The 17,885-nt window shown below is 52.2% G+C and overlaps 5 protein-coding genes across 5 annotated transcripts; 2 read left to right on the forward strand and 3 right to left on the reverse strand.

Annotated features, from left to right (window-relative positions):
- Positions 1 to 993: 993 nt before the first annotated feature.
- CPAR01_09267 (oxalate decarboxylase family bicupin) lies at positions 994 to 2,559 on the reverse strand (the record flags this gene model as incomplete). The annotated part of the gene is made up of 4 exons (XM_060493532.1): positions 994 to 1,688; positions 1,742 to 1,866; positions 1,922 to 2,136; positions 2,197 to 2,559. The coding sequence occupies 4 exons, from the start codon at positions 2,557 to 2,559 to the stop codon at positions 994 to 996; spliced, it is 1,398 nt and encodes a 465-aa protein (XP_060347662.1).
- A 1,962-nt stretch (positions 2,560 to 4,521) lies between these two features.
- On the forward strand, positions 4,522 to 4,915 carry CPAR01_09268 (uncharacterized protein; the record flags this gene model as incomplete). The annotated part of the gene is made up of 2 exons (XM_060493533.1): positions 4,522 to 4,547; positions 4,597 to 4,915. The coding sequence occupies 2 exons, from the start codon at positions 4,522 to 4,524 to the stop codon at positions 4,913 to 4,915; spliced, it is 345 nt and encodes a 114-aa protein (XP_060347663.1).
- Positions 4,916 to 5,834: 919 nt separating this feature from the next.
- CPAR01_09269 (CFEM domain-containing protein) lies at positions 5,835 to 6,523 on the reverse strand (the record flags this gene model as incomplete). Its single annotated transcript, XM_060493534.1, has 2 exons — positions 5,835 to 6,238; positions 6,298 to 6,523. 2 exons carry the CDS (start codon positions 6,521 to 6,523, stop codon positions 5,835 to 5,837), a joined length of 630 nt encoding a protein of 209 aa, XP_060347664.1.
- Positions 6,524 to 8,272: 1,749 nt separating this feature from the next.
- On the reverse strand, positions 8,273 to 11,301 carry CPAR01_09270 (uncharacterized protein; the record flags this gene model as incomplete). The annotated part of the gene is made up of 2 exons (XM_060493535.1): positions 8,273 to 8,357; positions 8,417 to 11,301. The coding sequence occupies 2 exons, from the start codon at positions 11,299 to 11,301 to the stop codon at positions 8,273 to 8,275; spliced, it is 2,970 nt and encodes a 989-aa protein (XP_060347665.1).
- A 4,985-nt stretch (positions 11,302 to 16,286) lies between these two features.
- On the forward strand, positions 16,287 to 17,707 carry CPAR01_09271 (uncharacterized protein; the record flags this gene model as incomplete). The annotated part of the gene is made up of 6 exons (XM_060493536.1): positions 16,287 to 16,341; positions 16,411 to 16,430; positions 16,514 to 16,550; positions 16,604 to 16,671; positions 16,734 to 17,206; positions 17,266 to 17,707. 6 exons carry the CDS (start codon positions 16,287 to 16,289, stop codon positions 17,705 to 17,707), a joined length of 1,095 nt encoding a protein of 364 aa, XP_060347666.1.
- Between the last annotated feature and the right edge of the window lie 178 nt (positions 17,708 to 17,885).

The raw sequence follows: 17,885 nt of genomic DNA on the forward strand, positions 1-17,885 counted from the left end.
GGCCTGGATCCTCCCTTGGGCCCTAGGATCTCCTTTCCCGTCATTCTCTTTTTATTTTCTGCGTTTCTTACCGCCGGCTCCCACCCTGCGATAAGCCTAAATCGGGCACGAGGGCCCAAGAGGGCGTGTCCAGAGGGGTTCTCTCTCCTCGCATGCAACGAGAGCCTGGCCGCGGGTCACGGATGGGCGTCGCTAACCTGGCTGCTACAACCTATTGCAGTCATATTCCTTCCACACCGAGGGATGAAAGCTGCAATCAACTAACATGGCACCCACCCCTCTTTCCATTAGATCTATTTGAGGCAACGATATCTGGTTAGACTGGGTCCGTAGCTACGGACGTCTTTCGGAGACCTGTCGGTAAGAGAAAGAGGTAGTTATGTAAATGATGTGTCGGTGATGGAAGAGGATGGTGAAAGAGAGCAATAGTCGTGGCATACGGGGGCTCTATTTCTAGTTTGAGAAGCAACGGAGGCGATCAATGCGCGGCTGACTTGATGGTGATACAAGGGCCTGGACTTGGCAGCGGGAACTGAGTAATCCGATTATGTTTGGACGAGAGCTTTCTGGAGTAGCTGGCATGGATACCCTTTCCAAGCCCAGTTCTGTCTGTAAACTTTGAGTAGGTTACCTTGACTTCATAGACTCTGAGCAAAAAAAAAAGGCTTTTGTCTGATGGCAGTGGGAGACATAGTATCAAAGGTGGGAACAGCGTCCCAAAAGCCAAAGAGCGAAGGGGCGAGATTGGTTTTGTTTCTAGACATCATAGACTTTGCTGCCAAGAATAATGAAATGGTATTATTGACTGATCAACAATTTCTGTCGACAAATGAGATGATGTTTTTGTCCCCTGGCTGTAGATGTTTCATCGCCCAACGAAACAAAATACCGCCAGAGCACAGACGATGACCGAGGGCAAAGGACTCAGCCACCTCGTTCCCGTTTCCAATGTTTCCATGCATGATGTTTCCGTTGCGTGTTGTTGTATGACCATCAGAGTTCCTCCGTCTCGGTCTGAACATCCTCGGCATCGACGCTAGTGTCCTTGGTGATCTCATCCTTCTCGGCGCTCTTGACCTTGTCCCAGAATTTCTCTCCAGCATCGGGATCGTTGGCGAAGAGGTGGTCGACGACCAGCTTCTTGGGCGTCTCGCCCATCCACTGGAACAGGGAGAAGTCTCTGAATTCGTCGGCGCGGAAGATTTCGAGCATCTCGAGGGGTTCGTCGCCAATGTTCTCCACAAAATGACCCATGTTCTTCGGGACGATGCCAACGTCGCCTGGCACGTAGTCGAATGTCCTGGCGTTCCCTTCTGAGGCGAAAATCGTGACTCTGGCGCGACCCTTGATGAAGAAGGACCACTCGTCGGCGTTGGGGTGCCAGTGCATCTCACGAAGGGCGCCGGGCTCGATGATGGCGTGGGCAGCAGCAATGGTCTTTGAGATGGGGAAGTTCTTGGAGTCGGTTACTCTGACTTCGCCGCCAGAGGTCTTCTTGGGTTCCTGTGCGAGCATCTTGTGCGTGAACTGGTGCTTTGATTTCTTGACGCCTTTTCCGTCAGGGGCCTCGTGGCTGATGGAGCCGGGTGTCGTTCCTTGGAAGATGTACTTCTCTCCCTCGGGGATGTTTGCAAAGACCTCGGGAGCCAGCTTGAAGTTCTTTGAGATGACAGACTTGGGTGTGTGTGCTGTTGTATTGTCAGTCAATCTGAAGTCTTCTTGTCTCTCGGTGGCACCATACCAAGCCAGTCCGTAAGGATGAAAGTAGACTCCTCAGAAAAGTGTCCGTCGTCGAAGATTAAGAGAAACTCGGTTCCGTTCTCGCCGAGACCTTGAAGGGAGTGAGGAACACCGGAGGGGAAGTACCTGGCCACAACTATTTAGCATGAGGAAAAGAAGCAGAAAATAATTTCAAACAAACCAGAGATCGCCTTTTTGGACGTCATCGATAAAGTTGCCTCCCTCGTAGTCAATGGCGGTGATACGGCAGCTGCCATCAAGGACATATGCCCATTCAGCTTCCTTGTGCCAGTGGAGTTCGCGAACGACCCCCTCGTCTAGGCGCATGTTAACACCGGCCAGCTCGATACTAGTAGGAAGCTCGCGAATCGTGGTTTGTCTAGTCCAACCACCCTCCTACAAATAGAACTAATTAGTACCATTAAGCTACAGCGGAACCTATGCGGACAAACGGACCTCGATGCGAATGTGAGAATCAGCAAAACTCCAACGCATGTTGGCAAGATTGCCGTGATCAGTGCCTGGAGGTCGAACGAGATCCGGGTTCTGTCTGGATCGAGCCTCGTTCCAAGGACCGAGAACAGAGGCTCCTAGGCCATTGCGATATGGCAAGGGATCGAGCTCGTCGCCAATGGAGTCGATGGGACTATCGTACTTGTCCTTGTAGCCAGGAGTGTAGGGAGGCGAACCACTGCGGTACTTTGTAGGAAGACCCTTGCCGTCGAGGAGGCGCTGGCGAGGACTGTCCTGGACAGGCACGGCGAGGGTCGGAGCGATGAAGCTCAAGACAGCTCCTGACAGGAGCAGCGGGAGATGCATGATGGTGGTGGGAAGCGTGTAAGAAGAGGATGTCAGGAAGAAGGAGCTGCAGGTGATCTGTCTTTCATAATGAGAAAGGTAAATTGGCCGCGGTGGCTTTTATATTCCACACTTTGTAGCCAAGACGCGAAGATCCTCGGTCCTGAGCTGGGAAGATTTCGGAGCTCGAAGCTCGGAGGAGTTCCTGATTGACCAATGACCATACGGTTTCGAACCCCTGGCAAGCTGTCTCGACGAGTTACACTGCTATCGGAGGCCATACTGAGGTTCGGTAGTGTAGTCGACCATAGAAAGCCTGCCTCCGAGTGAATGCCGACGCATCTCCGCATACCATGGGTCGAGGACCTCAGGACATGGAGCTATCAATGATGTGAGGTGAGGAGGAGCAGGAGCTCAACCGAGCGCGGCCAGGTGTCGATGCTGCGGGGTACCGCTGTAATCGGCGCTGCCCAGGCCCCCTTTACCCCAAGCTCCGACCCCTGTAAGCGGTAAATGATTGGAGGCCACTGCGTGTCATTGGCGACCTGGGCTGGTCTTTTGGCATGTTGGACGGCACCCGAGCAAGAGTGGTAAAGCTTGGCTGATTCTGCAACGATTGTGAAGGGGGTGGAATGTGAAGAGCAAGTGGAAGATGCAGAAGACGAGTAAAACAGTACTGTGTAATTGATTATTGCATCAAAACGATGACGCGTCGTACAAATGATGTTTCGCTTTGTTCACACTGCTGGATTTGTGCATAACTACACACGAAAAGAATTTCTTAAAGGGCAAGACCACCTCACTTAAGGTGAGGTGCCTGCCGTGCCTGCCTACTTACGTACCTGCCTTCCTTCCCTTCCTTGGCTTCGGTCACGTTACCTCGCTTACCTGTGACTTCACTTTGGAAAATGTCACCCGCCTCTTTCTCTTGGCCTGGATGTACATACCCTGAAGTCTTCCAATGTGCATTGAGAATAGAGCAAGGAGTCCGAGTCTTGGCATTCATGAATATGATCATCCATTGTATCATTCTCTTGGTAAATGATGATAGGGTTCATATGGCACATGGGAAGGATGTTTGCCCACTGCACTAAAAGTACCGAGGCCTCGATGCAAACTAGCTATGATAAGCCTCCTTGATGAAGTTTCAGTCGGGTCCAATTTTCCAGTCTTGAATGATGTACGTGATTGAATATACAACAGTAAGGAAATACTTTCCTTATGAGAAGATCTGATAACCGATGAGGAAATATCAATGTATTCTCTCATCGGTTTAGGATCGAGGAGATTGGTTAAGGGAGCAATACATCAAGGATTCAAGCACTGTGAGAACTGAAAATGATAGTATGTGACAAAAACTGTTCGTCAAACTCTCCAACATGAAGTAGGCTCGTGGGAGTCAGATGTGACAACTTGCTGACACACTTTCAGCTCCTGATCCAGGGAAATTGGACAGGCTTGCTAGATGCTGTGTATTGTACATGATGAACTCGTACATTTACCTTAGAATGACGAAAAGCTTGCTCTTATTGCTTAAGGCTCTCACTAAACTAAAACATGACAATACGTATCAAGTGCTCTATTTGCCAACACCGGGTAAATGTGTAAGTGTTTTGCATGATACTGAACTCTTATTTGGCAGAAACTCAACTAATCTCGTACACACAATAACCATTTGGCTAGAATCACAGAAGAGAGGTTGAGCGCTTCAAAGAGCGCCTCGACTGAACCCGAGACATCAGCATTCTGTAGCCTCACATGGGGTCAGCCATAGTCATGTAAACCATCAAAACTGCCTGTCAGGGCTTTGGCAAAGGCTCCGCGTCCATGAATTCACACAAATTTCTTGTGATACCGTCACTGACCTTCTTTCAAAAGCAAAACAAACCATCAAAGCTTTCTTCCTCTTCTTCAAACACCTCAAAGGCAACCACCAACTTGAGAATACTTCGCTTTGCCAGCAAAGGCTCCCATCAGGGCATGATGGCAGAAGGTCTGAAGCCTGGCGTGTACGTATCAGATCCAATGTCTACTACTGAGTTTTCCATAATCTGACAGTCGAGAAACACCCAAGTCCTATATCTTCATCAATGGCAAGTACTGGGTCGCGAAGGACCTCACTCTGGCCAACTTTGGCGATCTGGTGGCCGCCGAGACACCCGAATACGACTTTACCACCGCTGTTCAGGCGGCTTACAGACCCACGGTTGATGAGCCAAAGCCTCAGTCGGAAGGCTACGCGGATTTCCCTTCTTTGGCCGGAATGCGACCTCCTCCCATGATGCCCGCTGGCGCCAATGTCGACCGCAAAATCTGGGACGGCAACAACTCGAGAAAGATTAGAAGGAAGACGAAGACTTCATGGCGGCAGCGATGACCGATGAGGAGAACGACGAGGGACCCATTGGACATCCTGAATAGCACACGAATGTAATTTTGAACGTTCCTCGGGAGCCTCATCTTCTCATTTTTTTCGCCCCCTCTGCCTCGCCATGCAGTTCTGCCCTTTGAAGATGTCCACGCGTACCATCCAGCTCTCGCGCTGGATGACTTCGAGCACCAGCAGCATGCGCCTTTGGCCCCAATGGCCCCTTGGCACCCTAGCAACATTCAGGAGCCAGAGGTTCACCAGAATGATCGTGCCCCGGAGGCCGTCAACAAATGCATCATCGCTGGACAGCAGCCGCAGGACCTCCCTGGTCTCGACGACAACCACTTCGATGAACACACGCCGCACTATTAGTCTCTTGAGATTGGCTGGTTTGGCTACTCTTGAAACCTACCCCTACGTCTCAGGGAATGAGCAAGCATGAGATTGCAAGTAGCAATGACGAGTACGAGACGATAATGTTGGTATCAAGAAGCATGTAAAGCTTGTGATCAATGAGGCTGTGGAACAACTCGTATGAGAGCACATGTATCATTAGCTCTGTCAGCAGTGATAGCCCAGGGGCATGTCTGCCAACAGAAGGAACGCTTCTGATTATTGAGCAGAAGTCCTCCTACTTGCTCATTCTACTCACTGCCAGTGTATCATAGAATGTCCAGACGAGGTATGCAAAGAGGAGATAAAGCTGAGTTCTTACAGTGTGGGCATTGGATCGACGAGGTCATGACATAACACATGACACGAGAAGATATAATTTGGATTGCCACGTGGATAACTAGTACATCTATATTTTGTGCGCCTCGTTTTGGTGGACTAACGCGCCTTAGATGAAGTCGACTTCATCAAGACAGTGGCCTAGTATATAAGCTATGCCATATATTGAACCATGGGAGCTTTGCGAACTCGTTTACAAGTAGGCAAGAGCACCAAGAGCGAGAGCAGCCAGGAGGCCAACGGGACCCTGAGTAGCAGCACCGTTGACGGTGACGGGGGTAGCGGTAGCAGTGGCAGTGGAGGTCCCGTTGCGAGTGGTGGTGGCGCTCGTGACAACAGCAGTGCGAGTGGTGCCAGCGGCGGCGGACGAGACAGCGCTCGTGACGGCGCGGGAAGCACTTGAAGCGACGGAAGAGGCGGCGGAAGCAGCCTTGCTGGTGGCAGCAGAGGCAATGGAGGAGACGGCAGCGGAGGCTGAGGCAACGACGGAAGATGCAGCGGCAGAGGCCGAAGCGACGACCGAGGAAGCGGCGGAAGCAGGGCCACCGCCTCCAGCGACGGCGGCGCAGATCTTGCCAGCGGCGGGGAGGACCTGGTCTTGAGTGCCAGAGTTAGGATCATGTCGAGTTAGACAAGGGCTTTGGTGATGAACTTACTGACGGCAACGTCGGCACCGCAGCTAGCGAGGACGCAGGGAGTACCGGCGGTGACGATAGCCTGGTAGTTGGCAGCGCTGCAGAGGCAGGAGATGTCACCAACAGTGCACTTCCCGTTGGAGGTGACGGCGTCGGCCAAGCACTTCTGAGCACAGGTAGGGACGTCCGCCAGAGACTGGGCGGCGGCGAGGCCAGCGAAGGCGATGATGGCAGCTGTGAACTTCATGTTGACGGTTGAGGTGATGTCGAGTGACTTGACTAGGAGTTGAGTGACTGAAACGACAGCGAAGGTGTGGGTTATACCGGGTGAAGCGAGAGTTGGAATGAGCTGATGAGGGAGAGGGGAACCAGGATTCGAAAAGGTGGAAACGCCAGCTTCTCATATACACCACGGACTTCCTACCTTTAGGTCACCGAAATAAACATCTGCGGGGGGTTACACCCGGTCTATTCCTAGCTCGGGACTGAACACCTTTGTCTAGGGTTGAGTGAGATGTTCCCGTGAGTATCCAGTTTCCGGGCTGGATGAGGAGCTCTGGAATGTTGCGGTTCAGCGTTTGCAGCCACGCACGTTCCCACATCCGTCCCTGAGACACACGAGGCCAATCGGAGCCTCCAATTCGTCTTCTCCAGCTCCTAGGTTCCTGTGGCGTCTAGACTAGACCGCAGCTTGTTGAGAGGTGTGCCTGACCGGGCTCAAGCCGGATTCAGCAGCTTCATGGTGGCGCCGAGAGCATCCGCCTATTTTGGTGTTGAGCGACACGGCGGGAATCCATGGCTTTCTCTGGAATCCTTTACCTCTTGCGTCTCGGTTGAGGTGGGAGTAGGTAACACAGATTGCTGCCGAGGAGAGCTTTCATCGGCGCTGCGTCATTGATCTACCTTGAGAGGCCTTGAGTTCGACGGAAAAGATGAGGAGGTTATGACCTCACAAGAGCTCTAGAAGAATCAACGAGTATTGACGGAGCAAACTGCATGGCGTTCATCTTATTACTTAAAGTAGGGTGCCCCCCTCAAAGTTACCCACAAGGTGCACAAGGAGGTGGACTGGATAGGTAAGACAGTAATAAAAGCTTAACATTCTGGATCCCGCGGGGAAAAGAGAGAAACATACAGGGATGAAAATTTGGCAGTCCATCTGATAAGTCTCAATAATGGGCATCCTGTCTGTCATCGTACCGAGAAAGTAGGAGAGGAGATTTTTCGCCGAGCCGAGAATGTGGTAAACTTGTCAGAACACCAAAGACGCTTATCGCGAACTATTGGAGCTGAATCTCCACGATGTATGGCGTCGGCCAATCGGTTGACGTCTCTCTTGGCGGACATGGCCTGGGTCGACTAAGCGCGGTGACGGAGGCAAAGGCTTGCGCTGCCAGTACCAACAAGTCGGTTCATATTGACTAAGAATTAGTTGTTGCTCTAATATCTCCGGAGGAGCCACGTTTTTGAGCTAGTCGATGGCGCCCCCGAGGACGTGATGGGCCGTGGCAATCTGACAGGTCGGGGGGCTGGGAACTACAACTACGGCACGAGCACGGCGTCAGGGGGATCCAATAGATGGCAATAATGATTACCTGATAACCTACGCTGGCGCTATTTAAATACAAGACCAAGTAACTAGCTATACGACACAAGAAGTCTACAAGATGCATGCTGTTTCGCGCCCTTGAGGGCACACCGTCTTCCAGAATCCGCCCATGCGATCCGTTACATGTCTAGTCCGTTCCGTATCCATGCCCATTCCAAATTCCACAGTGACAAAGGAGAAAGAGTAAGAGTATCAATGAAAGACCCAAGCGATGAACCGATCCATCGCATGCTATGTTGCCCCAACACAGAAAAGGAGAAGAAAGAAAACACAAAGGAAACGCTATACTCTTGCTATCCGTCCGTCCGTCCGTCCTTCGCCACGCTAATCACTCGTTATTCCCTCGCTATTCCCATTTCCACAATCTCAAAAATAAGTCGTAAGGATTTAGTCGCTCTTGTCGCCCTCGGAGTGAGAGTGCTGAGACGACGACCTCTTCATACCCCGTAGATCGCATCTTCGTATGATTTGACTGAACGTGAAAGTCAGCATAGTGTTTAAAAATATTGATAGGTGATGGATTAGACTTACATTCCACCTCGCTCGTTGGGGTTGCGCACAACCACCAACTGCTCCTTCTTCTTATCATCATTCTTCTTCGTCTTCGTCGACGGTGCCCTCACATGGGACGACTCTCGAGAGCGAGATTGCACCGAAGGCGTAGACAGACGTCCCCGTAGCTGACCGATCTGGTCCTTGAGGCTGTTGACCTCAGCGACCGAGGCGTCGTAGGAAGCGCGCATGCCGTCTAGCTGGGCATTGACGAGAGACAGCTGCGACGTCAAGGTCGCATTCTCCTGGCGGAGCGCAGGCGCCATGACGGCCTCCGTCTCCAATCTCGCGACGCGGGTGACGAGGTCGTCACGCTCGGCGGTAAGGGAGCCGAGCTTGACGGTCTCGGACTGCAGCTGATCGTTGCGGTCCGTTAGCTCAGCGATGCGGTTGCGGAGCTCCTCCATGACTGCCGGCTCGGAGGGCGTGATAGACCCGGCGGACACGGACTCGGCCTTCTCGAAGACGGCATCGGCTCCGACGGGCGCTGCCTCCGGCTCGGGAGCTGGGGCAGGCTCAGGCTCCACTACTTCGGGTGCGGGCTCCGGAGCGGCCTTGGAAAGCTCAGAGGGTGCCGCTGAGGTGACGCTGGCGGTGTCGTCTTTGACTTCCTCAGGTACCGGCGCCGGGGCATCTTCGACAACCTCAGCCTCTTCGATGACTTCGATGACGGGGACCGCAGGAGGCTCCTCCACTGGGGGTGCGGGGGGTGCTTCCTCGGGCGCCGGGGGAGCTGGAGGAGCCTCTTCGGGAGGGGGCGGAGCCTCATCATCCTCACCCTTAACAGTGTCTGTATCGCTGTCATCTGCCGAGCCGATGACGGACGGGGCGGCGGAGCCGATAACTGAAGGTGCAAGTGAACCAGGGAGAGAGCCGGCGATAGATCCCATGAGTGACTCGGCACGTTGGAGCTCGCTAGTGACGGACTCATTCTCATCCTTGAGCGACTCATTCTCCGAGCGGAGTATGTCACGTTCCTCTGCGAGACTAGAGATCTGAGACAACTTGTCGTCTTGGTCCTTGAGAAGCTCGCCGACCTGTCCTTGGAGTGTCGTGTTCTTGCCCTTGAGCCCTTCGATGCGGGTTCTGAGCTTGTCGTACTTGGTCTTGAAGCCCGCGAGGTCCTTCACCTGGGTCTCGAGCTCACCCTTGCTGAGCTCAAGCTCGCCCTTGGTGGCCTCGAGACTCTCAAAACGGATCTGGATGTCGGTGTTGGTGGTCTCGAGCTGGGTAAGGCGGACCTCAACCTCTTGCTTCTCGACTTCAAGTGCGCCAAAGCGGGTCTGAATGTCGTTCTTTTCGGTGTTAAGCTTCTCCATGTCGGCTTCGAGGCCCTTCTTCTCGGCCTCAAGGGCATCGAAGCTAGCCTGGGCGTCCTTCTTCTCTGCCTCGAGCTTCTCGATGTTTGCCTCGAGACCCTTCTTCTGTTGATCGAGGTCGTCGATCCGTGCCTCCAGACCCTTTTTGGCCTCTATCAGGGCGCCGTTCTCCCGGTTGAGTTCATCGACTTGGGGTTTGTACTTGTCGACCTCCATACGGAGAAGGTCACGCTCGGCGGTGATGTCGCCAATCTCAGTGCCCTTGCGGATGAGTTCCGTCTCAAGTCCGGTGGCACGGATCTCCATGGTGTTCTTGATCATCTCGAGAGCGGCAATCCTGTTGATGAGGGATTTCTCAGTCTCCTTGGTGACAAAGTGAGCATCGCCGACGCTCCTCTCAAGGTCGTGGCATTGGGCCTCAAATTTCTTGGTGAGCTTCTCCTGCTCGGCAAGAAGCTTTTGCTGGTCAACGAGATCCTTCTCAAGTACTGCATTCTTGGTGGTAATCTCTGTCTTGGCTTCCCTCTCTTGCTCAATTTCCTTCTCGAGCTTGATGGCGTTAACTTCGAGTTGCTCCTTGATGCCCTTGAGCTGATCTCGTTCACGCTCAACATCATCGAGCCTCTTCTCATGCTCACCAAGGGCGCTTCTCACGTCATCGAGGAGGCGGCTCTGGTCATCATAGTCGCGACTAATCTGGTCCTTGAGGGTCTTTTCTTCACGGTGTTGCTTCTCAGTCTTCTCCTTGGCGGCTGAGAGTACTGAAATTTGGTCGAGAGCATGTCCGAGTCTTCTGTCCGTGTCGGTCTGCCTGGTCACAAGACTCATAGCCTCTTCTCTCATGCGCGCGATCTGCTTGTTGAGCTCATCTTGGACCTTCTCGCGCTCAATGAGGTCATGTGAGGTAATGTGTTGGACAACGGGAGGGGCAGGAGCTACAGGGGCCACCTCGATGTGGATAGTCTGTCTCTTGGGCGCGACGACGTCGACGCGGGTGCCCTTGAGGTTGGCGGGCTTGGCTGGCGTAGGAGGAATGGTGCTGGTCCTGACGACCTGCTTTTCAGTGGTGAATGGCCGAGTTCGGATGGCCTGGGTGTATGAGTCGGACTTGGAGGAATGAGAGTCAGAGTCGTCCACGCTCGTCGCGGTGGTGAGGGATGAGCCAGAAACGAAGCTGTACTTGGACTCAACATCCGAGTCATTGGTTTCATCGGCTGTGGTGTAAAGGTTCTCAGTAGACCGCCTCCACGGGCGGCTGAGCTCTGGTCGGGAAGGGCGGGTGCGAAGCATGGGGGGTTTGAACTTCAAGGGAGGCTTTGCGGCGCCGTGCTTGTTCCTCCAGTCTCCGGCTGAGCTGACGCTCAAGTCGGATCCGCTGTCGTTTACCGAACGATCCATGGGGGCAAGTGAGATCTCGGAGACGTTGGCGTTGGAGAGATCAAGTCTCTCAAGAGGAGTGTTGTCTGGGATGGAGACTGAGGGCCGCCTGAGTCTGGCGAAGCGCCCGCGGCCCTTTGCGGGCACCGGATCACGGGTAGGAGCCATGAGGACGGTGATGAAGATGTGTGAAATGGAGATTCGCTCAAGAGCCAAGTAGCTCTGGTAAATGATAATGTTATTCTTTTTTTGGGATTTCTCAAGTTATGTGCCAAGCTGGACGTCTGATCTGGGGGTGGTGGACTCTGCGAGTGACATTGAAAGTGTATTGGTAAGTTGATGAGGGGTAAAGTTGCATATCGGGTCTGCTCGGATCTACAATCAAAGAATGATGAGATCGGAAGAGGAAGTCTGGATGTGGAGGCAAGTTGGTTTTGTTCAGAATATCCAGAGTATAGTATTGTGGGATGGAAGAAGGGGGAAAAAGGGAGGCGGAGGGTGATCTACGTACAGGAGCCCAACCGGCAGAAAATGATATTCGACACTGCCCGCCTTCATCCGTGGCCTCCCACCAGCGCGCCTACCCCCGTCCAATAGGGCACATACGTCAAAAAAACAAGTTCGGGGGGTCTCTCGACTTCTCGTCCGCGAGCGACGGGACACGGGATAGTCGAGCCAGATGAGCCAGCGTCAGGGATGAGGCGTGGCACCAGAGCGGGACTCCCAACTGGCCCTCCACGGAACCGTTTGGCGGGATGCCCAGCTTACATCCGGGACACAAAGTAGCGTCGAATATTGCAAACGAAACGTCGTCACTCCGTCGCCGTTCGGGCAGAGGGGGCTTGGGTGATTGGGCCATGCCACTGTCAGGAGGAGCAAACCCTGCTTTTCCAAGTCTGTCGGCCGTGTTCACGGTCTACGGCGTACACCCCCATGGTTTCTCGAACCCCCCTGTCTAGACTCCATCGACGCTTCCCGCCTGCCGGGGACTAAAAAGCGGGAGACTGGGGGGTGCCACCATCCATCAGCTTGGGCGAATGGGTTCGGGTTCTGAACAGGACTGAGTCTAAGAATACAACTTTGCAATATCCCTAAGTGGCGATGAACATGTGTAAGTCTCCCGTTGCTGGGCGGATTTGAATCTTTCTCGATACTGCGGTCAAGCTTTGAGGCCAACTGCTTCCGTTGGATCTCTGCTGTGTTTGGCGGCATGTTCGTACCTCCACCCCCTCACTATTGGAAAAAGACCCGCCAACGACTTGACGGCGGTTGTCCGTTCTGATGTCCATTCTCATGCTTTAGCTTGCTCTGTCGAGGGCCAAACAGGCTTCAAGCCCTATTTTGCCGGGGCCGAACGGGCCACCAAAGGCAGAAGAAAACGAATCAGAGAGGTCTTTGCAGGCTGGGATGAGTCAGGAATTTTGGGGAAAAGACATGGGCTTCACAACCAGTCGATTTGGGCAGGGCAAACAGGCGGAAATGAATTCGACTGGCGGCCGTCTATTTTCTCTTTCTCTTCCCGTTTGTGCGCATGGTGTTGTGGGTTGGGCATCGTTCACTTTGCTTTACTTGGGCTAGGCCGAGACAGTTGGGACGCAACAAACGTGGGATGGGCCACTAGAAGACTGCACGTTCCCGGAGCCGACAGGGGACCATGACTTGGACGTGGTGTTGTTTGATTCGTCCGCTTTGCGGGCCGAGCCATGTCGTCGAGTCCGGACCCTAGCCGGCTTGTTGCCGGCCTCCTACTTCATTGTAGGTAGGCTCAACAGAGGCCTGCTCATTTGTCCAGTCTCCACGAGTATGAGGCATCATGGAGGTTGGGAAGTGAACTGAAAATATGGCTGATATCAGGCGGGATGTCTTCGCCCGGGTGCGTGGCTTATATGGTGGCAACAGCTTGAACAACGTGATCGGATCCTGATGTCTGGCTTATCAGATGGAGCACTCAAAGTGGGCGGCGATAAACTCGTCCCGCTCTCGACATTCGGGGGCTAGAATATCCACGAGCCCCTCATCAGTCTCCATTGGCCGACGGCTGATTCAAGTGGCGACGTGTCTCGTGCAACAAGTAACGCGAACCTCGTCAGGCGATACCCGTAGGAAGTCTGGATTCTGGAACCCTTGGGGAATACAGATGGAACCTCCGGATTCTAGGTGGAGACGCGTCCGTCGCTGTTCGCGCATACTCCACATACCCTGGACAATAACGGGGAACCCATTTCCCAATCCCCTGGGTCAGTCGACGACTCCTTCTCCTCACGGGATAGACATAGAATGATGCCAGCTACGTATCCGAAGTTCAAGTGGCCTGTCTGAACCTGGAATTCAACTCACTTCCTCCAGCTCGTTGCCAGACCGACGAGGTGACAGTCTCTCCCAACACGATCTGGAAAGGGAAAGAGGCTACTGCAGCTGGGAAATGAAGACATAATGGTAGTTGCAGTAGCCCCGGTGTTGAGCTTCACTGCAATCAATTGAAGGTACCTAAAACAACATACTGCAGATACCCCCTCACCTGAGACTGCAAAGGGCGCTTTACTGCGACTGGCGTGGCGAGGCGGTCGAGAGGTCTCCATCGTCCCCGTACCCTTGGTCACCGTTCCTCAAGTGAGGCTGTTTTGCGATGGTTGCTGGTGTGACAACCCGCAGGTAACATGCATATGCTCGGTGACGTACCCACATAGATTTACTTACCCCTTGCGTCTTTCAGACTACATACACAGCATAACGATATTCATAGGTATTCTGATTGTTTAGTCTATAAGTCAACGCTCAACACAGACCCTGTGCGGCTACAAGTGTTACGCCACAAGGAACTACCCTTCTGTTTAGAGCAGCAAAAAAATCAAAAAATACAGCAACAAGTTACTCATAGTTTGTTCAGCATGCACATAATTGACATGGCCACGCATGATCTCCAATGACAATTATCTCAAGAGCAACATTTGAGTCTGCTGAATGAGCACAAGCACTTCGGTTAAGGCTTACGGCGTCAAAGGCATGTCGACACTTACGAGACATAGCTACAGCATCGGCAAGGCAAAATCATCGAGACCAAAAGAGAATAAAGCCAAAAGTCACTCACAGCAACTGACAGGTGGCCACATCGATATCCAATAGACGTTAATGCTCCATAGCCGCTTAATGACAGCCCACTTAATACAGCACATCCCTTTCCCCGCCGCTTGCGGGGTCGAGTTGAAATCAACTTCTTTGGACGGAAGTCTGGAGCTGCCAAACTACCGTGCCACCGTCTGTGCCACCCCTCTCCATTGCATCGATTACTGCGTAGTATAAGTGGAAGAAACAGAAACAAACAGACTCAAGTCGCACTGTTACACTTGTTCTTGCCTTGGGAGGAAGGGTCGACAGCGACGGACAAAGCAGTAGTGTGCAGACGCGAAATCGGTTTGACTCGGTGTTCATCCGGGGTATTTCTCGCCCATTAAAGTCTTCTTGTCACAAAAGTCAGGCCAGAGACAAAAGTATATCTTCAGGTCATGCGCACGAATTAGTTCCTTTCCGGGGCATGGAAGAGTTCGTTTCTCCGCTAGCCAGAATAGTTTGACGAACCCGAGGACGGTTACCAGTTCATATGATGACAGCCATTCGAGTTGGTGTTAGGGGAGGATGCAGTCATTAAGAATGTGTTAAGCTTTAGGAGGCTTCAGCTATCAAGTTTCGTATCATCACCGAGACGAGTTGCAGGCTGCGGGGTCCTTCCTGTTTCGATACTGATAATTGACCATTTTCTATGAGCCTCCATATTCTGTGATTATACGAGCCCAAAGTTCAAGGGTCTTTTAAGGATTGAAGTATTCTCATGTTTCTGGAAGCGACTGCCCATGTCGAGAAACGTCCGCTCGGTTTCGGCATGGATCCTGACATGGTTATCCTTGACTGAAGGTTGCAGGTGTCCTGAGACCACGGGCTCCAATTGCCACTTCAGGATGCGAGACGAATGTTGAGTATCGAGAGACCGTTGCGTCTGACCGCCAAATTCACCCACGTGTCGCAAAGCGAAGCTGGGATTGCTGGGTGAAAGACTACTGCCTGCTTCGGTGCCCAGCTACCCCGCGAACCCTAGTCCTGGCGTATCCTGCCCGCTCGATAGCAGAGCGTTCAAAAGTCTTTGAGTCAGTCTCGAGACATCACACCCTATCGGGTCGCGTGGTATTCACTGTAAGTACCTGAAAAAGGCTGGCAGCAGCGACTTCGTTGCATGATCTGGATATGCTCCCATCCTGCCAGGAGGGAGACGTGGCGCAACCTTCCTTTTCACGAGTCAACTCCAAACGAGAAATCCTAAGACCAGATCGATTGGAGGGAAGGATTTCATTCCACTCTGATCCATCGAAGTTAGGTATTACTGATCTATGTGATGGGCTAGTGTATCGAAGACGCCTCAAAAACGTGCCACTTCGCAGAGGGCACGGCTCAAAGTAACATTTTTGCCGTTTGATTTCTCCACTGATGAGGCTCAGATAGCTTTTTAATCTGTTAGAAGCTCTTTAAGATTGGAACTACAGAGGAAGCTTGATGATCGGCTGAGAGGAAGCTTTTCCCGTCCATCGAAAACACACTTCTTCTATGCATAAACCTCTCCGGAGTGCGGGCGTCATAGCTGCCGATTATTCCATGAGCCAATCAATGATTGACGTTTTGGTGTAGCTATCAGAGTTTAAGAATCAGGACATGGTCAAGGCTGGTCACTCCCAAAAGTCTGGGCTCGACTATAGTTTCTTCCGGGGGACGCTGTCACAAGCACAAAGGTTATGTGGCAATTATATACGAGACGCTTCCCTCAAGTGACATCTCCGCGGAGACCCGTTTCTCCAGACAACGAAACTTGATTGCACTATCGGATTTTCTTTACGTCGAGTCGGAGGCAATGTTGGCAGCGCCCTTCCGAATAACATAGTGATCATCTACGGGACGACTATGTCTCGCCCCGCATCAACCCGACCCCGCCGACCTATCCCGCCGGTTTACCCACATTTCCCGGTCGCCGATGCGAGATGTCTGACAAGGAGGGGGCGGCCCCCCCGCCGGAAGGCGTAGTGCCCGACTTTCAGCATCCGCAGGACGTATTGCATACCATCAATCTGGTGTCGCAGATTCTTTCCATTGTGTCTGTCAGTATCTTCATGATGCTGCGCATCTATGCGAAAACCCTCATCGCGCCGCCGTTCTACTTAGATGATTGTAGGCCTCTGTCACTGGGATCTCGTCTCGGGTCTCTATGCTGTGAAGCTTGTAAGCTGACAATTGCAGGGATGGCAGTTATCGCCTGGGTAAGTCTCTCAAATATTCTCTCAAATAAGTCGCCAAATCTGTTACCTCAATGGCGTCCAAGCGTGAGCTGATAGGTGAATAGATATTATCAGTCGGGTACAGCTCGACGGCACTCGTGAGTAAGTGATAACGTGATATGTAGGCACTTACATGGCGACTGATCCCATCTCAGTGCATCGTTATGGAGGTGGCTTTCACATTTATGAGATATCTAAGGACAATTTCGTTGGTTTCTTGAAGGTAACTACTCTTCAACCTCCTCATGCAGACATCATGTAACTCAAGTGCTAATACCGCCACAGGGCTTGTATGCGGACACACTCGTCTACGGCCCTAACTCGTATTTCACAAAACTCGCCTTGCTACTCATCGTAATCAGAGTCTTCAGACTGAACAAGAAGACTATTATTGGTACATATGCCGTCATTGTATTCATGACTGGATACTATGTGCCGGTCCTCTTTCTCAAGATGTTTATTTGCCACCCAATCGCGGGTTATTGGGACTCAACTCTCGACGCCACTTGCTTCAATCAGCGAGCCATCTTCGTTGCCGACACTGCCGTTAGTGCCATCACGGATACTGCCGTTCTATGTCTCCCAATACCTGTGGCTTTGAGCCTGCGAATGTCATGGACAAAGCGGCTTAAGGTGATTCTCATGCTCAGTGCAGGGGGCGTCGCCACAGCAGCAAGCATTGTTCGGATGATTTTAGTGATTCAACTACAAAAGTCGGATGATGAGCCAGTCGACTTTATTCGTTTTAACTTACTTGGGTGAGTCCTCATACTTTACTGCTGGGTTGGGCTAGACGCTGACGCTGAGCCTTCCGTAGGACTGCGGAAGTGAGCATCGGCATGATCTGCGCCTGTCTTCCAGCAATCAATATCTTGTTCATGCGCGGATTCAGTGGTTCGCAACAATCAAGTTGCAACACCGGCCAGAGCAGCAAAAAGTACTTTGAACTCAAATTTCTCATGGGTAGTAAGCTACAAACGCAAAACTTAACGGCAGTCAATACCACCGGGGTAACCGGGCCCGTACTGGTAAGCACTGTCAATACAGAGAGCATGGTGCATGAACATAGGGATTCGATCTTTCCTATAGAAAGGATGAGCCGAGTAACCTCTATCAGACCAGACGATGTGGAAAGAGGCATCTGGTCGGATGAATGGTACTCCAAAGTCACAGCGTCGCCTTTCTCAGAGCCAGGATCTCCGGATTGGGCTCGAAGGGGCTCTGTTGGCTTCCTGGAGACAATAACAGAATTGGGCTAAGGCCTACGTGTTTCGGCATTAGGAGCTTATAAGCGTTTCAGAATATCACTCGGTGTAAATCTTTATCCTCTGTTTGGTAGAGTACTTGGGCAGGACCGAGTCATACATGGATGCACTTTTCAGAGGTATTATATCAAATTACGTATTGATCTAGTCCATTGAACTTTGTAAGCCCTGA

The sequence above is a fragment of the Colletotrichum paranaense genome, assembly GCF_030867605.1.
Source record: "Colletotrichum paranaense strain IMI 384185 chromosome Unknown Scaffold_7.1, whole genome shotgun sequence".
NCBI lineage: Eukaryota > Fungi > Ascomycota > Sordariomycetes > Glomerellales > Glomerellaceae > Colletotrichum > Colletotrichum paranaense.